The sequence below is a fragment of the Mastacembelus armatus genome, chromosome 24, assembly GCF_900324485.2.
Source record: "Mastacembelus armatus chromosome 24, fMasArm1.2, whole genome shotgun sequence".
NCBI lineage: Eukaryota > Metazoa > Chordata > Actinopteri > Synbranchiformes > Mastacembelidae > Mastacembelus > Mastacembelus armatus.
The window spans coordinates 16,203,672-16,226,287 of NC_046656.1; the positions used below are offsets into that span (position 1 = coordinate 16,203,672).

A 22,616-nucleotide genomic window follows, 5' to 3' on the forward strand; every position below is an offset into this window, starting at 1 on the left:
CACCCACGCAATTTTGCACCAGTCACGTCGTCTGTTCTCTCTGGGGGTGCCTGTCAGTCTGTAACCTTTGAAATGGTGCAGGTACATCTTTTAAAGCACATGTTGGGTATTTAATCTGCACTGCAGCGTGAAATAAGTGAATGATTATAGCCTGTTACTTTAAATAGAAAATTAGGATTTCTGCTCAATATCTGAATAATTATAGTCGGTGTACCATATAGGACAGTTTGGTCCGTTAGATAATTATACTCTGTTTATTAATGAAACTAATCAGCCTCCAGGATCAGGTTGGATATATGCTTTTTAAATTTGACTCACCTAATTTTCAATATTTTTGATATCCTATGTTTTTGCAAATTCCTTTTTGACATTTAACAATATAACCTAAAGCTTTAGGCAAAAAACATTTTTAAATTTAAGCAGCCTCCAAATAAAATATTTTAAATAAGCAAAATTGTGATTTAAATCATCAGCATATGATCAAGTTAAATAACCAGACATTTGAGGCCAGCTTTGAGTCTGAGCACAGACAAGACATTGACATTATCTTCCAGGAATCTGTATTAAAGTCAGTAAAAAATATTGTAATCTATGGACTATCTGTCCATTTACCTGTGAACTGTTAATTGCTACAATAACAGTAAAATCAGCCATGTGAGGTTTCCAGTATTACATCAGTGTTTGTGACACCGGTTCTCTGTGTTTAGCTGGAGTGGTAGCCACATCCGGTGGGGCCAGGCCTTCAGACTGCGCCACCTCTCAACTGGCCATTACCTGGCCCTGACTGAGGACCGTGGACTAGTCCTGCAGGACAGGGAGAAGTCCGACACTACGGCCACTGCCTTCTGCTTCAGGGCCTCCAAGGTCATTGCTCCTTTTTACTGCACAAACTGTAGTTATTCTGTTTTTACAATTAGCTGTGATGTGCCCTTTGAACAAGGTACTTACTATATCAGAAAGTTGTCTTGGGTGCTGATGTAAATAACTGCTCCCACTCTTGCTCTTGGCTGCTTCATCTAAGACTCCTGAGATCAGTCTTTAAGCTTTTAATGAGCTAATGGCTCGCCACAATAAATTGACCTTTTCACAGCTGCTGAGTAGACTTTACTGTAAACGCTGGAACAAACATCCATGTTGTCTACTGGCCTAATTGCAGCTGACTTGGTTGTAACCATTCTCAATTAGGAAATTAAGATAAATTTACTGTGACCATTTAGCATTAAGATTCACTGGGGTATATTCAGGATACTTTCCTTGTAATCTTACATTTCCTCAATTACACATCTTTTGTACTAAGCTTTGTGCTTTATACTAAGCCAAGCTAAATTCCTGGTTTTACTGTTGGCTGCATATGGCATGTGGCTATAGGCAGATAAACAGCACCAGGAGTCACCTTCATAGAGCACATTGTGTCCCTGTAGGTGTCCGTTTATCTGCAATAGGTGCAGGACGTAATGCTCCTGAGAGTTATCTACTTCTGAGACTTTAATTTACAGATTCATCCCACTCGTGACAACACAGTGTAATTGCCCTTAGTAATCAGTATTCCTGTAAGCTTTTTATGGTTACTGCAGCTTCTTTGGAACAAAAAAATAATTACTGCAGTCCCTCCACTCACTGTACATGCAGCCCAGTGCCAGTTGGATCCTGTATCTATAAAGGTCAGTGCTTTGCCATGTTGAACATGAGCATTAATATGTTCCCCAACTACTTTCTGTCAGATGCAATCAGCTGCATCGCTCCATCTCTGCTGAGGGAGAAATGTAACATCTAATGAGGCCAGCAGCTACCTCCTAGCAGGGCAATGAATACACTCTCCTCAACCTGCCTTTCTGATTACTGTCTATTCACAATATGTCTTCATTTGTCATATTTTCATGCCTGTATTTTTGTGTATGTGTATTTGCTAATGTGTATTGTGACTGTGACCACCTCAGGAAAAAAGTGACTCAGGCCCAAAAAGGGACATCGATGGCATGGGAGTGCCAGAGATCAAGTACGGAGACTCTGTCTGCTTCATTATGCATGTGGCATCAGGACTATGGCTGTCTTACCAGGCACCTGATGCCAAATCGTCTCGCCTAGGACCCCTTAAAAGAAGGGTAAATAGTGCACAACTGTTCTTCCAGATATTTTTTTTTCTTTTTTCTTTTTGACTGTTTATTGACATTGTCTCACATATCCTGACAACCCCTCTTTTCTGATACCCACACATCCTGGACACGTGTGGGTATCCATTTAAATGTGATAATGGTCCACATGGAGGTTGACGGTTAGTTTCAGGTAAGACAGGGGAATAAAGGCAGCACATGAATATTGCTCATTGGTGGACACATCTCCAGGGAAATCAAACGTCACTTTATGCTGGTGCCAGGCAGTCCCTGCAGACTTGGCAGGACGCCAGTGCACCTGACCTGTTGGAACTGATGGTCAGTCTGTACTCAAATCCTCTTGCCCCCTCCCTCTTCTTGATTATGCTGTTTTGATTACAGCGGGTCTGATTTCACTGAGCTGTACCTCCAGCTCCAGTAAACTTACTCTTCACACCCATCGTAGTTATATTGACTTGATTTTTCTTATAGCTTGTGGTGTGAAAACATTTCACATATTGTCAGGTCCTTGTATCTGCTAAAACACTATGGAATATAATCAGACAGCAGTATAAGAACTGTAGAAGCTTTGAAAAAAATATGTACAAGTTTGTCACCCATCTATTTGTCATACAGATCAAACTTTATAAGTCTCATTTGACAGAAGGGCATTTATTGATGCTTGGCTATATAGTTGCTGTTGCAGTATTTTGGTTCCTTCTGTAATGATAATATGCATTTCTTTTTCCCCATTCAGGCCTGCTTACATTCTGAAGGCCACATGGACGATGGACTGACCCTCCAACGTTGTCAGCACGAGGAGTCTCGGGCTGCACGAATCATCCGCAACACCACGCTGCTCTTTAACAACTTTATCAAGTAATGATGGAGGGGGGTTATTAAAAAAATACTCTTCTGACTGGTCTGTCTCACATACGCAACAAATACAAGAACAGAAAATTATTGCTGATGTATTTGAGGGTTTGTAGCTTGATTCTCCTCATTGATGTTTTTCTCTAAGGGCTTTGGACAGCACTGCAGCGGGTGATTCCATGGCAGTGGTTGGGTATGTTGAAGAGGTGCTCCAGACACTCAACGACCTGATTGAGTACTTCAAGCAGCCCGATTCAGAGCTAGAGCATGAAGAGAAACAGTGTCTTCTTCGTTCACTCATCAAACGTCAAGATCTCTTCAAAGAGGAGGTGGGAGTGCTCACTGTGCAGCTGTCATCTTAGAGCAAGAAGCTCAGACAAAACCCTGGTTTTGAAGCTGCTATGTAAGGATCATTTAAATTGTCAGCATACCAGGAGATTCTTATTTTACCCACTGGAACAGTTCGCTTTAGCTATATCAAGATGACAGTTAATAACAAATGAATGTTTGGTTTATTTATTGATTGATTTTTCTTGATATTGTTTTTGCTTTTAATAATTTAGGAGTTGAGGGATAATAGGGAATAAGTGAATAGATGGGGATGACATTCTGCAAAGGTGCTCGGTCAGTCAGCTCCCCATTACCTAAGCCATAGTGGTGTCTTGAAAATGAGATTTTAATTACAATGGGTGTTTTTTTTTTTTTTTTTAATGACTAAATAAAATACATAGTATGTCTTTTTTATGGCTCCCTTTATGTCTAAGGAAATGTCTGCCTTGGGTAACAAAGATATTATTGTTTAATCTTAAGGTGTTAAAAAAAAAACTTAGCCCTAACATTTGGGATTACGTTGGGATTTTTAATAAATAAAATAAATTGCTAAGTCATGATGTAAAAATTGAGTTTTTTAGCTCGATTTGGGGATTACAAAAACATTTTACATCTGGTTTGAAAATGGATTATACTTGTGTTGCAATAAGGTAAATCATTCCTGCCTTTTTCTTAGGGAATGCTGACTCTGTTATCCAAATGCATCGACCGGATGAACCTGTACAATAGTGCTGCCCACTTCGGCGAGATGGCTGGGGAGGAGGCAGGTGCAGCCTGGAAGGACATTCTCAACCTTTTTTATGAGCTCTTGGGTAAGCAGACCTGAGTGATGCCTCACTGAAATATCCACATCTTCTGTCAGTGCTGTCAGCTGTTGACCCTGGGATGATATGCAGTATTAATCTTCCTCAGTGTCATCACTTGAATCTCTGTCATTTGCACTTCACATGCTTCACTTCTTATCCCATCAGTTGTCCTCTCCTTCTTCCTTCCTACTCCATGAACACCACCTCCACCCTAATTTGTTTTCTGTATGACATTTCTGGAGCAGAGATGGTCTTTATTTGTTATTAATTTTTGTGACAAGGAAGTTTTTAGCGATTCCTCTTGTAGACCCGCCCTGCCTTCCAACCAGCGAAATCCTTGACTGCGAGGGCTCTCGATTGATTATAAAACATTCAGCTGAATATTTGAAGAAATGATGGCATCGTTAGCAAAATGCCAGTCATCACAGGTGCTGGCATTATCCAGCTGAGTTTTCCCAGGGTCTGTTTTTATTTATGAATACTGAAGCTATGACCCTGAAAGTTTCTTGGGAAGTTTGCTTTCCTGTCACTGGAGTTTTCCCATCAACTTCCCCTCCACTCACCTTGACTGCCCTCATATTCATTAACTCCCCAGCATGTACTCCCTCATGCACACACATTACACACACTCAAAACCCTTCTGAGTATAATACAGTCTTTCACATGGAGGGGTCACCCCCAAGGATGCAAAGGCAGTCTGGTGCAGCAGGTTTTGCATGATGAATTGTGCAGCTGCCTTTTGTCCTGACCTCCTTTGCTCTCCATAGTAACTCTGCCAGTCTGTTTTAAAGGAATACAGTTGGTTATTGATGCAAGTTTACTATCTGCAAGTGGTTAACTGACCTATTTATTTATCTTTTTAAAAATATTTTATGCTTTTAATAAACTTTGTAAAACATTTTTATTTTATTTTTTTTTTTAGCTGCGCTCATTCGTGGGAACAGGAACAACTGCACCCAGCTTTCCTGCAACTTGGACTGGTTGGTCAGCAAACTGGAGAGACTGGAATCTTCATCAGGTATCACGTGAATCATGTTTTTCAGCTCTTGCTAAAACTTTCAGACAGGGTTGATTGCAGGACTCCTGCTGTAGCCAGCATTAGTTTTAACTTGGTGTACCCAATAAACTGCCAGCTAAGTATACATTTGTTAGGAAAATAAATATTTTGTGTAACCTCTTAGGAATCCTGGAAGTTCTCCACTGCATCTTGATAGAAAGCCCAGAGGCTCTGAACATCATCCAGAGAGGGCACATTAAATCCATCATCTCTTTGCTCTACAAGCACGGACGTAACCACAAGGTGGGAGGAACAAGGAGCACCAGCAAAACTAAAATACAGCCACACAACTGCTGTTGAGGCAGAAAACAAACAGAAAAACAAATTGTTAGATGTTTAATGCTAGCTGCATGACATATGTTGTTGATGAAAGGCATGAACTTTCGTTTAGAATAAATAAGTGGGATCTTGGCAGACAAAAGATGGACTGTAAAGCAGCATTAACTTCTTCAAACTCATTTTTCCCCCTTTTTTCTGGTTGACAACAAAGGCAAACACTATGCAATTAAATATCTGTTTATAAAACTTCATTTGCTTTTAAATTAAAGTCAGGGTAGGAATTCAAACTTAAAATGACTGTTTCCTGCCGTATGTATTGCATATCAGTCTCTTAATGTTGACCCAGTAAATTGCACCATCTATAAAAGGACACTGTCATAAACAGCTATTCATCATTAGTGGCAGGTCTGTGGCTGTTAAGTTGACAGCAATTCCTACAGGTTTCTAAGCTACACACAATGCAGCTTACAGAAAATCCTTTATGTAATAAGAAGAAATGTATAGATTTTCATATTAGTGTGTGTGAATGCACTTGTGTTAGTACAGTACATTTATGAATTGTAGTGTTATCCTTTCCCCTCTTTCAGATTTTGGATGTGTTGTGTTCGCTCTGTGTCTGTAATGGGGTGGCAGTGAGAACCAATCAGAATCTAATCTGTGACAACCTGCTTCCCAAGAGGGATCTGCTGCTTCAGACTCGATTGGTCAATGATGTTCAGAGGTAGAGACAAAAGAAAGAAAAGAAATAGAAAATTTAAGAAATGTTTGTGTCTAACTGGGGCAGCTACTTGGTGCTCAATCAGGAAGAATTAGGTTCAACGATATGCAGTGATTATGCAATAGCAATGATTTTTATTTTCAAATCAATAACTTTGGCTATTAAACACACTTTGCATCATTGAAGCTTCTTTCTGTCATCCCATTCAGCATGAGGCCAAACATCTTCCTGGGTGTGGCTGAAGGTTCAGCTCAGTATAAGAAGTGGTATTATGAGTTGGTGATCGACCAGGTGGACCACTTTGTCACCGGAGAGCCGACCCACCTGAGGGTGGGCTGGGCCAATACTAGAGGCTATGCTCCATATCCTGGTGGAGGAGAGGGATGGGGAGGTAACGGTGTTGGGGACGATCTGTACTCCTACAGCTTTGATGGACTTCATCTCTGGTCAGGTAAGCATCTTGGCATAATATTTCACTGCTGGTAGGACTTATTAGAGGGTGAATGAGATTGGTAACCTCTGGAAAATGAAAAATACAGAGGTACAGATAAAGGTTCCAAAATTCCTCTGATCATTTTATGCAGAAATCCAGTTTCTGCAAAGGCTTCATACTTTTTCCCACTGTAGTTTGTTATTGTTTTTTGGCCGTTTGAGGCTTAAAGTCCTTTAAATGCCCTGTATTCTCTGCTCTCAACCTAAAAGCATAACACCTATTTCACCTCCCTGCTTTACTAAATCTGAAAGAGACATCATGCCCTCTCATCCATTTCTAAGCACTCATCACCCATTCTCAATCTCTCTTCTCCCTTTTTGTCACCTGCGCTATCAAGCTGCCCTATATTTGCAATGACTCTGCAGCTGTAACAGCCATCCATCCTCACTCTCTGTCTCCACCTGATGTTGTCTAGGCCGAATCCCGAGGGCTGTGGCCTCCATTAACCAGCACCTGCTGAACTCAGACGATGTGGTCAGCTGCTGTCTGGATTTGGGTGCTCCCAGCATGTCCTTCAGGATCAATGGGCAGCCTGTTCAGGGCATGTTCGAGGACTTCAACACAGACGGGTTCTTCTTCCCTGTCGTCAGCTTCTCTGCGGGTGTCAAGTAAGGCCCCAAATTTACAATCCGGAAACTAGAAAAAAATAGGATTCCTTATAGAGATGACCATTTTAATTTTGCTGCATCTATTTTTCTGCTTGAGATGTAGTTTTAGCTTGTCAGCCTTTGTAGCTTCTCTAACAGCAAAGCTGTGTTAAAATATAGATAAAGCTGCAGCACTGAGCTCCAGTCAGTGGTTATTTAATAAACCACCCACAGAAAATACTGACAGCAAACTGATCTTTAAGCGCCTGCTATTGTTTTATAACTTTAATGAGGTTAATATATGTTACCAAGTACAAAATTATTTTGTGTCAACAGATGTGTTGGTCTAATGAGTCAGAGTAACCCTGCCTTTGGGTGGCTTTTCTGCATCTCTATTAAAATGTTTATTGAAAAAGTAAGTAAAAAACATTATACAATATTATATAACTTCTCATCTCAGGGTCCGCTTCCTATTGGGCGGACGCCATGGAGACTTCAAGTTTCTGCCACCCGCTGGTTACTCTCCATGTTATGAGGCACTGCTGCCCAAGGAGAAGATGCATGTAGAGCCTGTGAAGGAGTACAAAAGGGACCATGAGGGGGTCCGGGATCTGCTGGGAACCACCCAGTTCCTCTCTCAGGCCTCCTTCATCCCCACTCCCGTTGACACCAGCCAGGTGAGGATGGTACCAACAGGAAAACTTTTACTGCTGCATCTGTAAATTCAAGCTCCATTAAAGCGAAGTGATGGATATTTTCTGTACATACTTTAAAAATAATGTATAAATACTGTATATATACATATACATTATACAGGTTAATGAATAAATTATTCACTTTGCATGAAATATTGAAAAGGTTATTTGTTGCATTTTTGTGTTAATGACAGAGCATTCAGTTTGGGCCATTGTTTAGAGAAATAGCTTCAGTGTTTCAGTTATAAACAACAGAATAGAAAATGACAATAAAGCTGGAGCTCGTACCATGAGGACATTCTGAAATGATTTTATCTGTGCTTATATCTGTATATATAAACTCAAGCCAACATTATTTCCACACTATAGCTGGTCTGCTGCTTCTCTATGAATTGCTTGAAAATATAAATGTTATTTTTTTTTAAACCACTGGGAGCTCCAGCTGTCTCTCATGTGCAGTTAATTCAGTTTGCATTACACGCCTTATATAGTATTCGATGCTGCAGTGGCCCTGAATCATTATTGTAAAATATTGTAGGTACAAACTTCCCATGTCAATGCAACAATGCCAAAAATGAATTTTCTGCAATCCCTTAGCAATGTAACGATTACATATTCAGTAGGAAAAAAAAAAACATGAACAGTTTTCATTTTGTGGTCCATTGGCATATTTTTATCATCCAACTGTACCATCTGTTCCTTTCCTCTCTGCAGATTGTTCTCCCCCCTCACCTGGAGAATGTCCGAGACAAGCTGGCAGAAAACATCCATGAACTGTGGGGGATGAACAAGATTGAGCTGGGCTGGACTTATGGCAAGGTAAACCTGCTGTCTGTCTTCATATTCAAAACACAAAAACATCCTGCTTGTATTTGGAAATGGGCAGTGACATAGGTCAACTCCAGCCTGCTCCAGTAAAATGCATGTTAATAGTTTAACTCACAGATCTCAGTCCGATCTCAGTCCATTCTCAGTCTTTTTGAGAAACGCAGTAGTTGTTTGGGTTTGGCTGTGGCTTAAGGTTGGTGATATACTGTATTGACCTGTTTTTACATTACACACAGAGAACAGTCTGTTAAATGATGCCCAGAGAAAAAGGGTCAGATACTTAACTAAAAACTAAACCAAAATTAGGAGTAAAATGTATTTAGGCATCCAAAGTACTCTTTGTGAAGAGCAGGGTCTAATTTATTGAGGTGATTTCCTGTTCTTAGGTCAGTTGAAGAAGGAAATAAAGCAAACAAGGAAGGATGTAAAGTGTCTTTAGCTTAGATTTTATAACCCCCCCCCCCCCCCCCCAAAAAAAAACGTTTTCTTTCAAAGGTGCTGATATATTCATCTCTCCTTTGTCCTGTTTCTCTCCGTCCCTCCCATCATTTCAATGTCAGTCATCCTTTCTGTTCACTGCAGAACAGGCAGATTGTTAGAAGTCTGATCACATACACTGGCTCTTCTGAACTGTAGTGGTTATCACAGAATCATTTTCCACTGAGGCTGCTGCCACAGCAGCCATTTAACAAATTTAAATGGCTGTCTCACCTTCCAAGGGTATGACATCCACATTAATTAAGACTAGAACAAAGCTCCGCTGAGGAGAGAAACTCAGGTCTTACGATTAATATCATTGAAGGATATCATTTAGAGCCAAACAGCTGCTTGTTTCATAATTTTGTAACAAGCTTTAATGAGCTCAAAGTAATGTAGCACTAAATCAATACAGAATTCTGCTTAGCAGATAATTGGCAGAGAATAATAATAAATTTAGATAAACGTCATGATTCTGTATCTGAGTGCCTGGCCTTACTCTACATTGCTCATAGCTTTTGTGCCCATCAGTTGTATTTAACCTTTGTCAAAAGTGTTATAGGAGGAAAAAGGCACTGGCAGTATTTTATTGAAGGTCAACATGCATCAAGGTATTTCTCTCTCTACTCTCCTCTCTGAGCTGATTCAGGCATATCCCTGTTTCATTAAAAATCAACACCTGAAGCTCAAATTAGTCCAAGTGGAAAATGAAAAAAATGCAACTGCCTTACGTCCCCTGCAGTTTAATTCAGCTGCAGTCCGGTTTATTTTCTCACACTAACTCCTTTTTCTTTTGGGGTGGTTACCCTTCAAATCCCGTGTCAGTTTTACTGTATACAGACACTGCTGTAATAAAGAGTGAGAGAAAATGTGTGCCAATTTGTCTTTGTGAAAAGAAAGACGCAGTAATGATGCCCGATTGCTTTATGCCTTGCTCTCAGGTTCGTGATGACAACAAGAGGCAGCATCCTTGCCTGGTGGATTTTGCAAAGCTGCCTGATACTGAAAGAAACTACAACCTGCAGATGTCTAGTGAAACACTGAAGTAAGGCCAGGCAGTTCTCTAAATAGTCCAATTTACCTATTCCGGTGCTGCTGTATATTGTGTGAGAGCAGATTTCCTGATTAAAAACAAGCAGTGAATTCCAGCATTGATTTTTATGAACTCTGGAGTCCACTGTACTCTGGAGTTTTAATTTTTTTGAGCCAACCACTGATTCTGATTCTGTAAAACATTTTGGTTAGTCACATATGCAGTTTAATTGCATACTGTATCCACACAGCCAAAACACCAAAACAGACTGCTGTATGCAGTGGCATTACATTGATTTAATGAGACTTGTCAATGTCCATTGAGCTGTGTTTATGAAGTAGTGTCTCAGTGGATTTTACTGATGAAAGACATCAACATATTCATTTAAAAAAGTGTAATGGAGCTTGCATAATGTTATCCATTGTGCTTTTTATCTCTTTTTCTGTTTAATCTCTTTTTTTTTTTTTTTTTTACCCCTAGGACACTGTTGGCACTGGGGTGTCATGTTGCCCAGGTCAATGTTCACGCTGAAGACGATCTGAAGAAACTCAAACTACCCAAAGAGTATGGCATTGTGCTAAAAAGTTTTTTTCTACATGTAGCATATCATTTCTTTGACATGTTTTTTGTTTGTTTTTCTTTTGCTAACAAAACTACATATAGGACCAAAATAAGGGGTGGTTAAAGTCACGTATATGTCACAATACTGAAGATATTTGCTTTTGATATCGACATGTTGTATTGTCTGCAGCTATATGATGTCTAATGGATATAAGCCTGCGCCACTGGACCTTTCTGATGTGAAACTGACTGCAGGTCAGGAGGTTCTAGTTGATAAACTGGCTGAGAATGCACACAACGTTTGGGCCAAAGACAGAATTAAACAAGGATGGACCTATGGCATCCAGCAGGTAAAAGGCAACTTCATTTACATTTGAAAACATTGTGTGTATTATATTAGCAGTTAGAATCCTGAGACCATCATCTAGAGTGCTTTCTTTCAATTCTGTTTTTTATTTGTGCATTGCTAATTATTTATATTTGACTATCATGTTACCTTTCATGTACTTATTTTCTTTGTTTGGGTCAGGATTTGAAAAACAGGCGCAATCCTCGCCTGGTGCCATATGCTTTACTGGATGAGCGCACTAAGAAGTCTAACAGAGACAGCCTGAGAGAGGCCATCAGGACCATGGTTGGATATGGATATGACATTCACCCACCAGACCAGGAGGGTGAGATCTTGTTGCTGACACTGATACCACCCAAAACGTGCAGCCGCAGTGCCAACTCAGTAGTAGCTCATACTAATATAGTATTTAAAGAGGGATATTTTGGCTAACATTTTTATTACAACACCTTTGGTAACTGTTGAAAGCTAATAGAACTGTGATGTGCATCCGGTCGCTATGGACAGCTGCTATATTTTGTCCAGTTATATCCATCCATCTTCTTCTGCTTATCTGGGCCCGGTCGTGGCAGCAATAGCCTAAGGGGGGATGCCCAGACTTCGTTTTTCCTCCAGCTTTTGTCCAATTTTTGTACAATTTTGAAACTTTTAACATGTTGTTATGTTAATGTATTTTGCATCACAAGCTTTGTTTAGATGTTGTATATGCTAATAATTATGCTGTATAGTAAGTGTGCATCATAATTTCTATATTTACTGTTACAGCATGTTATGTATCCTCCCCTAACCTGTAATTATAAAAAATAGCTACATGTCTTATAGGTGTGACTTTCAAGTTAAATAGTCTGCTTTCTATATTTTCTAACCACAGTTGTCCATATGGTGGATGATCAAAGCATTGAAACCATTCGCTTCTTCCGTGTGGAGCAGACATACGCAGTGAAGACGGGGATGTGGTATTTTGAATTTGAGGCTCTGACTGGAGGTGATATGAGGGTTGGATGGGCCAGACCTGGCTGCAGACCAGATGTGGAACTGGGAGTGGATGACCAAGCTTTTGTCTTTGATGGATACAGGGTAAATCAGCTCATGGTGGCAATACAAAAATAATAATGATTAATGATGATGATAGTAAAGCAATTAACATGAGAAATGCTTTAAAAGAATGAGTGATGTCTTGGTATTAGGACAGTGTGATCATGTTGATCATGCCAACATGGTATACAGTATATGACACAGAACATCAAACTGTGTTGTTTTTCTTTAGGGTCGGCGTTTGCATGCAGGCAGCCGCTACTTCGGACGTTCTTGGAAAAAGGGTGATGTGGTTGGCTGCATGATCAACATGGAGGACAAGTCCATGACTTTCACCCTGAATGGAGAGCTCCTGATCACCAACAAAGGCTCAGAGCTCTGCTTTACTGACTTTGAGACTGAGGATGGTAAGACCTCCATATTCCAGTGAACTTTAATTCATTCATTTGGTGTGAGTGTGTTTCTTCAAGAGTCTCCAGGGTTATGAATCAGTTCTCTTGGAAGTTGGCATGAGGCAAAAAAGAAAAAAGCTTGAAATGCTAACGATATTGCAATTTAATAAACTCCATTGTGTCATTGGCTCATTACTCTGTAAATGAACCAGGACAGGAGAGACAGTCACAGAGGAACAGAGAGTTGAAAGTTAATTGTTATAAGTGATGTGTGGTGGATGCTGCTATACCTGTATAGACAGTTTAAAAGCTGTGCTTATATACAGTTCAATTAAGTTTAACAAATAACAGATTTCTATTTATTTTATATCACTTAGGAACAAAAACAGATCACATCATTAGTATTAGAGAAGCACCTGAGTTTATGTGGAAAGAAAGATTTTCCAACTTTGTTCAGGAAGGAACCTGTTAATTATCAACAAGGGGTGAAATTTGCCATTTGACATATCATCAGAGAAGACCAGTATTTTCTTGTTACACATGTACTGAGCACTCATGAAGCAGTAGTTTCCGTTTGTTTCGTGACCACTGCTAAACCCAAGAATTTCTCCAACCCTCCTTCAGGTTTCATCCCTGTGTGCAGTCTGGGCATGTCTCAAATTGGACGTATGAACCTGGGCAAGGATGCCAATACTTTTAAGTACTACACCATGTGTGGTCTCCAGGAAGGATTTAAGCCCTTTGCTGTTAACATGAACAGAGAGATCACCATGTGGTTTAGCAAGCGCCTGCCCACATTTTTCAACGTACCTCAGGACCATATGCATATTGAGGTGAAGAAATATTTCCATAATTATGTATTAGGAATTCTCAGTTACGGCATGCTAAAAGCATCTTTTGGGGCATGTGTTGGTGTCTATTACCCTAACCCATGAGACTTCTGTGTTGATTGCCTTTTCTGGGGTATGATTCATATGTATTGGCACTTAACTCCTCAGGTGACGAGGATTGATGGAACGGTAGACAGTCCTCCCTGCCTTAAAGTCAACCACAAGACATTTGGCACCCAGAACAGCAACAACGACATGGTCTACTGTAGACTGAGCATGCCCATAGAGCTCTACTCTGCAGACATGTTAGTGGATGAATCACTGAAACTCAGGTCAGACATCAACACTGCAGGACAACAGTAGTGGATCATTGTGATGCAATTAACAGAATAAATATGGCAAAATATAAATATGATAAAACAATATAATATATGACTGTTCTGGTAGCGGTATCAGTCTAAATGATCAGTTTGATCATTCAGTTTCAATTTGCACTTATTTGTTTCAGCTGCAATACAAAAAATGTCTTTGTAGTTCTTATCACTGTGGCTGTGTTTGTGTTTCTGCAGCCATCCTCCAAAAGAAGATGGAACTGTTGACTATGGAAGCATCACAACTGTAAGATGCAGATACATCTAATATGTACTATTATGAATGTCTACTCCCCCTTTAGTAAGGGTAACCCTAATGTATAGTGTGTTCATTTTCATGACAGTACTGCCACTCAGTGAGAGTGTTTGCTGGACAGGACCCTGCCTCAGTGTGGATAGGCTGGGTCACACCAGACTATCATTACTATAGCAAGAACTTCAGCCTCGTCAGTACACGAACCGTCACCGTCACCCTGGGAGATGAGAGGGGTCGGGTACATGAGAGGCAAGCTCTACCTGCTGGTTTAATACGTGAATTTTCTATAAGATGTAAGGTAGACATGGATCCAGCAGTTTTGCTGGGATCTTTGATGAAATTAAGGAATACCAAGGACTTTAAAAAATGTGCAGAAGTCATATAATGTTGTGCAATGCAATTCCCTTGCATTACTTTTTGCACTCTTTTTATTGTGTTAGTATACTTAACGCCCCATGGATTTATGCATGCCAAGTTTATTTTCCTCCTGTTTTGCCGCAGTGTCCAGAGGAGTAACTGTTACATGGTGTGTGGAGCAGATGCAATAGGCCCGTCTGTCTCTGGCCACTCCAGCTCTGACCTGGAGATCGGCTGTCTGATCGACCTGGCCACCGGCATCGTCTCCTTCACTGCCAATGGCAAAGAGCTGCCAACAACCTATCAGGTACATAAGAGTAACAGAACAGAAGTGTGGCACAAAGGACAGTCTGGCTCATAAACTTATGGATGTACATGTCAACATTGTATGCCTTGTATGCAGTTTTTTGAAAATTGTTAACATTTTGGTTAATACTGCACAGCTCTGCTTTATATTATATTTAGACACTGAAAATGTTTTAGCGTTTCTCTTTAAATGAATCTTGTGAAAATGGCACTTTGATGTGTTTGTGTTGTCTGCACTGCAATGCAGCAAGGAAATTATGAAGCTGAATTCTCAGCTCAGACAAACATCTGCTCAGTAATCCTTGTCTCACCTTGCTAAATCTTTTTTTAACCCATCATATTGAATACTTGACTAGGCACTGAAATAATGCCTCCAGAATCTTCTACCACTGAAGTGGGACTCTCACCTCTATATCTGTTGGTCTCCTCTTTCTCTTATTTTCCCTCCCTGATTGTGTTGTGGGATTTTTCAAACGGGAACCATTGAGGGAATTGAAAGGCTTTTATTCTGATGAAAAGAAGCGGGTTCGGTGCCAACAAAGCTTGTTTTTTTTTTTTTCCTCTTTGTATTTGTCTCTTGCCTTCATGGTTGTAATCAATAAGCCATCTAATACTTATTGAAGTGGCATTTAAAACACCAGCTAATCCATGAGCTTAGATGTTAAATGTTTTTTGACATTTGTTGAAATTGCCACCAGAACAGACAATAAAAGTGCATAATGCTGAGGATCAGGGCTGCTTTAGGGAAAATAATTGTCCAGTTTTTTCATTTTTCTATGTTTTAGCGTATCAGACTATTTAGCTTAATCATACAGTGTTTGCTGCATGTTATTCAAATTATAGCATTGTCATATGAACTTAATTTGATTATGTTCTAATGTGATACCATAACTTAGTTTTCTCTGTTTTCAGGTGGAGCCAAATACCAAGCTCTTCCCAGCTGTGTTCGTACGCCCCACCAGTGCCAACCTTTTCCAGTTTGAGTTTGTAAAAATCAAGGTTTGTTTCTGTCCTAATCATAACATTGAACATAATGTGGTGTATAGAAGAGGATGTTGGTATTAATGGTTTTATTAATTTATGTTCAGCTAGTCCATACCCATTGACTTCACCTCATTAAGGGATTAATAAATCACCGTAATGTTTTCTATGGGGGCTTTTCAAAATTTTTCATGTCACGTATTTTGAAATGATGACACAGTGGTTAGCAAATTGATCAACGATCCATATAGAAAGTATTTTCCTATCGTTATTAGGAGTCTGAATGTTGTTGTTCTTTTTGTGAATATTATCTTGTCTCCTATGCTCTGCCTAACTCCCTTCTGTTCACAGAATGCCATGCCGCTCTCATCTGCCATATTTAAGAGTGAACACAGGAACCCAGTGCCACAGTGCCCGCCACGACTGGATATGCAGACCATCGTGGCTGTTCTGTGGAGTCGGATGCCAAACACGTTCCTCAATGTGGAGACAGCTCGGGTCAGCGAGAGGCATGGCTGGGTGGTCCAGTGTCTGGAACCGCTACAGATGATGGCTGTACATATACCCGAGGAGAACAGGTCTGCTACGAGGATAATGAATGGAGTGATTTGGACTTATAAAATACAAACCTCTACCTGTAAGATTTACCTGCAATATATGACTTTTGACTGGTTCTGTCCTACACTGTTTGCTGTGTTCGCATTGTTAAGAAAAATCGCAAGGTCAGCAGTGCGGGATCCATAAGTGCTGCAGGGCTGCTGTTAGTTACATTAACCAGTGGTTTGGACGTCCCCTGCACATTACTTAATTAAAAGGAATCCACTCAATACCTAAGTAATTAATTACACTATGCAACAGAAAGATGATTGTGAGTCTCCAGGTTCCTGTAAGTGCAAATGTAGGTAATATTAGGATATTACATTTTTTGCTTCCAGTTGCAAATATGAAACCTGAAAACAGTGTGATGGTTAATGAACTAGTTTTCTATTGTAATAACAGTAGAGTCTCCAGCTTAAGAGTTACAATTAAGTGATGCAGCAAATCACTCTAGACCAGCATTAATAGTTTGTTCTTTAGAAGTGGGTGACAAGGTGATAAATCCTGTGTCCTCGTACAGTCAAGACCACTATTTACTATTTGGACAGCACTGTGATATATAATACATGAAATAGGAAATGATATCAACATGTTGATGAACCTTGGGCAAAGATTTTTGTCAGCTGTTCATGGATGAAAAGAGGAATGTCTTTTGCCTATTTCACCTGTACCAATTAGACCTGATATTAGATAAAAATACATATTGTTCCACTGCATATATCAGAGTGCTGGCTAGTTGTTGTTACCTGCTTTCTCTGCTTGTACTGTCATTGTAAAAGGAGACACCTCATTACACCCACATCTGCCTGCTTTAACCTTCATTACATTCTTTTGCTGTCTTAATTCCAGATGTTTGGACATTCTCGAGTTATCCGAGCACGAAGACCTGAGGAAGTTTCACTACCACACACTGAAGCTGTACTGTGCCCTCTGTGCCCTGGGAAACACTCGTGTAGCTCACGCCCTTTGCAGTCACTTGGACCAATCACAGCTCCTCTACACCATTGATAACCAATACCTGTCTGGCATGCTGAGAGAGGGCTTCTACAATGTCCTCATGAGGTGTGTTAGTTGCACTGCCATTTATTTGTATTTAAATGCAAAGCATAATGAGGTCAAATTTAAAATATATATATATAAGATAAATGATATAGATACAAATACTTACTGCTGTCATTTGATTAAAAAGTGTTCATATTTGACAAGCTCAGTTGTCATGAACAGGACAGAGAAGGTTGGCAGTATTTTCACTCATCAGATAATCTAGAATTATTACCATGTCAATGCCATCACTGTTACAAAGTAATTTTGTCATATAAATCTTAATAATGCTGCTCTGATGTATTATCCTTATCACAAAATATGCATTTTATATGGTGGTTGTTAGCAACTCTATGGGTGGAGTGTGTGTGTGTGTGTGTGTGTGTGTGTGTGTGTGTGTGTGTGCGCGTGTGTGTGTGTGTGTTCACAGACCCTCAGCAGCTATGCAGGTAATTGCTGAGTCATAGATATTGATCCGTATTTCTGTCACCTTCCTCAGATATATTATGGTAATTTGTGCTGTAGGGCTGTACAGATCTCACTAATTGCACATTTACAATACTTACAGAAGGTGATTTCTAAACCTGCGTCCAGAATACTGAAAAGTTACAGTGGTCAAAGGCACAAACAATGGTCAAATGCACAGTGATTGAACTGATCTGTCTTTTCATTGCCAGCATCCATCTTGAGACAGCGAAGGAGGCTCGCCTAATGATGAACAACGAGTTCATAATACCTGTGACTGACGAGACGCGCTCTATCAAGCTGTTCCCTGATGAGTCCAAGCGGCACTCACTGCCTGGCGTGGGATTGAGCACCTCTCTCAAACCTCGGGTCAACTTTTCTCCTGTCAGCATCATCAACACCAAACGCCACCAGTACCTCCACAGCCCCCAAATCCCATTGGGCATCCTGAAAGAGAAGGCGATCAGCATGCTCACCGAGGCAGTGCAGGGTGGAGGCACACACATCCGAGACCCAGTAGGCGGAAGTGTTGAGTACCAATTTGTCCCAATTCTCAAGCTGATTGGCACGCTGTTAATCATGGGAGTCTTAACCAGTGAGGAAGTGAGGCTGATTCTCCTCCTGGTTGACCCCAACGTGTTTGGAGATGCTAAGGAGGGTGAGGAGGTCAAGGCCAATGAAGTAGCTGTGTCAGGGGAAAAGGAGGAAGTGAGCAAGAATGAGGAGAAGGCCGTGGAGGCAGGAGAGGAGGAGACCAAGGAGAGTAAACCACCTGTTAAGGGGTTGCTGGAGAAGTCTCTGCCCGAATCTGTCAAACACCAGGTAATAAAAATGATTGTTAAAAACAAGAGGACACATTTCAGTGATTTAAACATGAGATGTAAAGTCATTTCTGGCAAGGTTTTTAATTAAATTTGAATTTTGTTCAACTTTGTCTTCATCTCACTTGGTACACTAATTCCTCATTTGTTAGCGATTCAGAGCTTTTTTATGAATCATCTCTCACTGAGAAGTGACTGCATGACCGCAAAGGAAGACAGCGGTTGAATACTGATGTTCCTGTGAGACAATGTGAACACTAGAACTTGATTAAAAACAACATTAATATAAGAGATGGAGGCAGATAATCAATTGGAAATAGATGGTAGTAATGTGTGTAGTTTCTCTCTGATGCCAGACACCATTAAATTAATTTGATTAAATTAGTATATTTAACTGGGTTTCTGTTCTTTTCAGATGTGCGAACTGCTGCACTACTTCTGCGACTGCGAGCTGAAGCATCGTATTGAGTCCATCGTCTCTTTCTCTGACAGCTTTGTGTCCAAGCTGCAGTACAACCAAAAGTTTCGTTACAATGAGCTGATGCAGGCGCTCAACATGTCTGCCGCCGTCACTGCCAAGAAGACCAAAGAGTTTCGATCACCTCCACAGGAGCAGGTACAACACTGCAGTGGACCAAGAAGTGTATGAGAAACAGTTGACATCCTGTTTAAGATGTAATTTATTTTCAGAGTTTTTTTTTTCACACCGACTCTTTATTTTGGGATTTCTTTCTATTATGATACGCCTAAAGCCTTAACAGGAACAGACTGGGATTGGAACATTAGGTTTTGTAGTTCTGTGATTGCCATTTAGTTTTTAGTTCTTATCTTTATGTTCAGCTGGTCTTCCCAAAGGATAAATTCTGCCATATGTGAAGCTAAATTGAACTCAGAGGTAGTTGGCTGTGCAGTGAGAATTATATTTCTTGTCTTTAAGTGCAGAAAATGATTATTCCTAAAGGCTAGATTTGCAGTACCATTATGTCCAGCTTTTTTTTTTTTTTTTTCTTTCTTTCTTTATTGAACTTTGCAGGTCAGGATCCATTGTGATGAACTAGAGACACAACATCAATCCACTCATTAACAAGTGACTTAAAATTGTTTCCATGCTGTGGTGCAGGTTGTGAAATCAAACTGAACTTAAAGTAACAGCAGTGTCACCAGTGTTTGAATTAATCACAGTATTATGCATAACCCAGTGGATAAGACTGATAATTATCAGTAATACTGATAATATTTGATAGTAATTTGTGAAATCAAATACATAATATACACAACGATATTCATACACATCCCATTTTTTTGTTTTGCGTCTTATACATTTGCTACACATGCTGTATAAAAATCAACTTATCCGTGTGGACAAACTATATAATGGTGACACTGTTTCTAAATGACCTTAAACCTTCTTTGGCATATTTGTACTATAGTATCTTATTTATTGCCTGAGAGAAACACTGACAGGATATAGCTTCAGTAAACTGATATCAGCAGATAGATTGACCTTGGTGAGTTTTCTGGCTAACTTTACTGTCACAACATGGAGGGAATGTCTGGACGATCTTGTGCACATATCACCACTTATCGAGGCTGATGATCTGTTCTACTTTAAGAACTGTTTAACATAGTGAAGCTGGTTTCCTGCTTTCTGCTGTTGTATAATTAAAGTAGGTAGTAAGATGAAGTCTTTGAGTTATTCTAAATTGGCTCTTGCTGCCCGGTGGCCCGCTGTAACACAGACTAAAGTGTATAAACAGATCTGTGTGTGTCTTTTTTACCTCAGTGTGTGATAACTGCATAAGCACAATGAAAGGCCAGGGGTTCAAATCATTGTACCTATTTAAACTGTACACGTTCAAGTCGTTTCTTTGCCGTTTGTGGTCATGGGGAAGTAGCACTCTTGCACCCTGTAAGAAGGCCAGTCTGGTCTCTGGTTTCTGAAAAGTAAGTATTAGTGGTCAGCAGCAATTATACACTATGCAGCATTGTCCAAGATGGCTGTATGTTCCTCCCATGTTTTATTAGAAAACTTTACCAGAAACAAGTGTCAGACTAGCCTGAACACTGTATTAGTTTAGCCTGAGGAAACATCTCATTTATATTTAGTCTAATTCATAGTTAGAGCTTACGACACACAAGATTTCCAGCTATCTAAAATGCTTTTGATAAAGCTATTTCTATATGAAGAATAAAGCTGCAGCCCCTTTCTCTTTCCACTGCTTTCTGTTATACCACCTTACGTTTTGCTTCATGTTGTGTTCATGTTCTGTTTTCTCATTTCTTCCTCCTCATCCCTCATGTTCTCCAGAGCAGTTTTGCTTTTCTTCCCCACTCTCAGCTCCTCTGACTTTATTGTTCTGTTTGTTTCCTACAGATCAACATCCTGCTGAATTTTAGTGCAGGTGACGACTGCCCCTGTCCTTTAGATATCCAGGATGAACTGACTTCCTTTCATGAAGAACTGCGTCTGCACTGTGGTACAGTCAAGCTGCTTCCTTTATTCTTGTACAGATATTGTTAGTTCCACTTCATAACTGTTCATGCTTTCTATGTCAGGCTCAGTGAAAACATTGTGATTTTACCTTTTGAATAAAAAAAAAAATGCTAAGTTAAGTTTTTTTTGGAGCTGTGATTTTAAAAATCAGAATCACTCATTATATGTCTGGTGTGAAATTGATGCAATTAGTCATGCTCACCACTGCCACTAATAAACTGGTTTCTAAATATACTAACTTTTGCCCTTTTTAACATACGTGACCTGGAATGCCAGTGCCACTCATTCGGTGCACAATTAGGCACTTGATACAAAAAGTTGATATTCTGTGTGAGTGTGTGTGAGTGAATCTGTTTGCCCTTGCAGGAATTCCAGTTGAGGAGGAAGAGGAAGAGCAGGACACCTCGATAAAAGGTCGTCTCCTTGCTCTGCTGTACAAGATCAAGGGTCCACCTCAGAAGACAGAGGAGGAACCCACAGAGACAGAACAGGCTGCTCCCAGTAAGTCACACTGAAAAGCAAAGAATAAAGTGCTGTAGTAAACTAAAAGTGGGATTTTTTTTGAAGAACCTACAGCATGAGTGTTTCTTTTCAATAGTAATTATTAGATTACACTGGCAACAAAGGTACAGCTGAATATGTGCAAAATATAACTCCACATTGAGAAAAGCTGGACAGAAGATGATGTAGAAGTTCACAAAGATCCTGATTTTATACCATAATGCACATAGGAATGCAAGAAGAGCATTCAAAATTTCAAGTTTTATGCTGGTGCTGACCCATTTGCATATGATTTCAATTTCAGCTGCTGATAAACAGTTGTTCAATAACTAAGTGATGGAGCCATAGGACTAAAATTTTTTACATTAGTTTGATGTACCATATTTGTCATTTAGTGTCACATTATTGCAAAACTTCAAAAAAGTACAGACACTCCTCAGCTACTAGTTTACCAAGGTCTTTGCTTTAACCTAGGGTCACTGGTTTCAATTTTCTTTTCTGCTGCCCTTTGCTGAAAGCATGTTCTGTACCAAGTAATGGAAGACTAATGGACAGTCTCTGCAAGACTGTGCTATAAATTTTAATGTCTTACTCCTGCCTCCCACACCTAGCCTGCATTATTGAAAGGCTTTAGAAGTGGACAGGATTCAAGGTGATTCTGTTAGACTTGGATTAGCTTTTCTACATCAAATTAGCATCATATTAAAAGATGGATTGAGGAAACAAGCTGGTCCTCTTGTTAAATTGTTTTTTTTTCCAACATGTAATTATCACTTTAGTGTATAATCAGTTCATCTGAATACTGAAACCCTCTTCAGACTTTGCTATTGTAGTTGAGTATTATTAAAAATGCAATGAAATGCCATTAATTCACTAAAGCTGACTGTTATAATTGATTGTCATAATGAGCTTTATACTGTATGAACACGGTCTGAACCTCAAGCCTGAAAATGAACCAAGATACTCTCAACAGATTAAACAGCTAAGAGCTTC

General features: G+C 39.8%; 1 protein-coding gene across 9 annotated transcripts in view; it reads left to right on the top strand.

Moving 5' to 3' along the window:
• The window catches only part of ryr3 (ryanodine receptor 3), an 84,728-nt gene that overhangs the window by 24,448 nt on the left and 37,664 nt on the right, over positions 1–22,616 (top strand). For all 9 annotated transcript variants that reach the window (XM_026319540.2, XM_026319543.2, XM_026319541.2 and 6 more), the window contains 30 exons: positions 708–864; positions 1,938–2,102; positions 2,848–2,969; positions 3,112–3,292; positions 3,970–4,105; positions 5,022–5,117; positions 5,281–5,399; positions 6,023–6,156; positions 6,363–6,604; positions 7,062–7,254; positions 7,694–7,910; positions 8,643–8,747; positions 10,175–10,278; positions 10,747–10,830; positions 11,018–11,177; positions 11,357–11,501; positions 12,048–12,253; positions 12,444–12,618; positions 13,228–13,436; positions 13,602–13,765; positions 14,003–14,051; positions 14,149–14,309; positions 14,562–14,724; positions 15,636–15,722; positions 16,056–16,282; positions 17,151–17,363; positions 18,020–18,629; positions 19,044–19,244; positions 21,003–21,105; positions 21,489–21,623. In XM_026319540.2, coding sequence (XP_026175325.1) covers positions 708–864; positions 1,938–2,102; positions 2,848–2,969; positions 3,112–3,292; positions 3,970–4,105; positions 5,022–5,117; positions 5,281–5,399; positions 6,023–6,156; positions 6,363–6,604; positions 7,062–7,254; positions 7,694–7,910; positions 8,643–8,747; positions 10,175–10,278; positions 10,747–10,830; positions 11,018–11,177; positions 11,357–11,501; positions 12,048–12,253; positions 12,444–12,618; positions 13,228–13,436; positions 13,602–13,765; positions 14,003–14,051; positions 14,149–14,309; positions 14,562–14,724; positions 15,636–15,722; positions 16,056–16,282; positions 17,151–17,363; positions 18,020–18,629; positions 19,044–19,244; positions 21,003–21,105; positions 21,489–21,623 — 5,063 coding nt within the window. The remainder of the gene's footprint in view (positions 1–707; positions 865–1,937; positions 2,103–2,847; positions 2,970–3,111; positions 3,293–3,969; positions 4,106–5,021; positions 5,118–5,280; positions 5,400–6,022; positions 6,157–6,362; positions 6,605–7,061; positions 7,255–7,693; positions 7,911–8,642; positions 8,748–10,174; positions 10,279–10,746; positions 10,831–11,017; positions 11,178–11,356; positions 11,502–12,047; positions 12,254–12,443; positions 12,619–13,227; positions 13,437–13,601; positions 13,766–14,002; positions 14,052–14,148; positions 14,310–14,561; positions 14,725–15,635; positions 15,723–16,055; positions 16,283–17,150; positions 17,364–18,019; positions 18,630–19,043; positions 19,245–21,002; positions 21,106–21,488; positions 21,624–22,616) is intronic.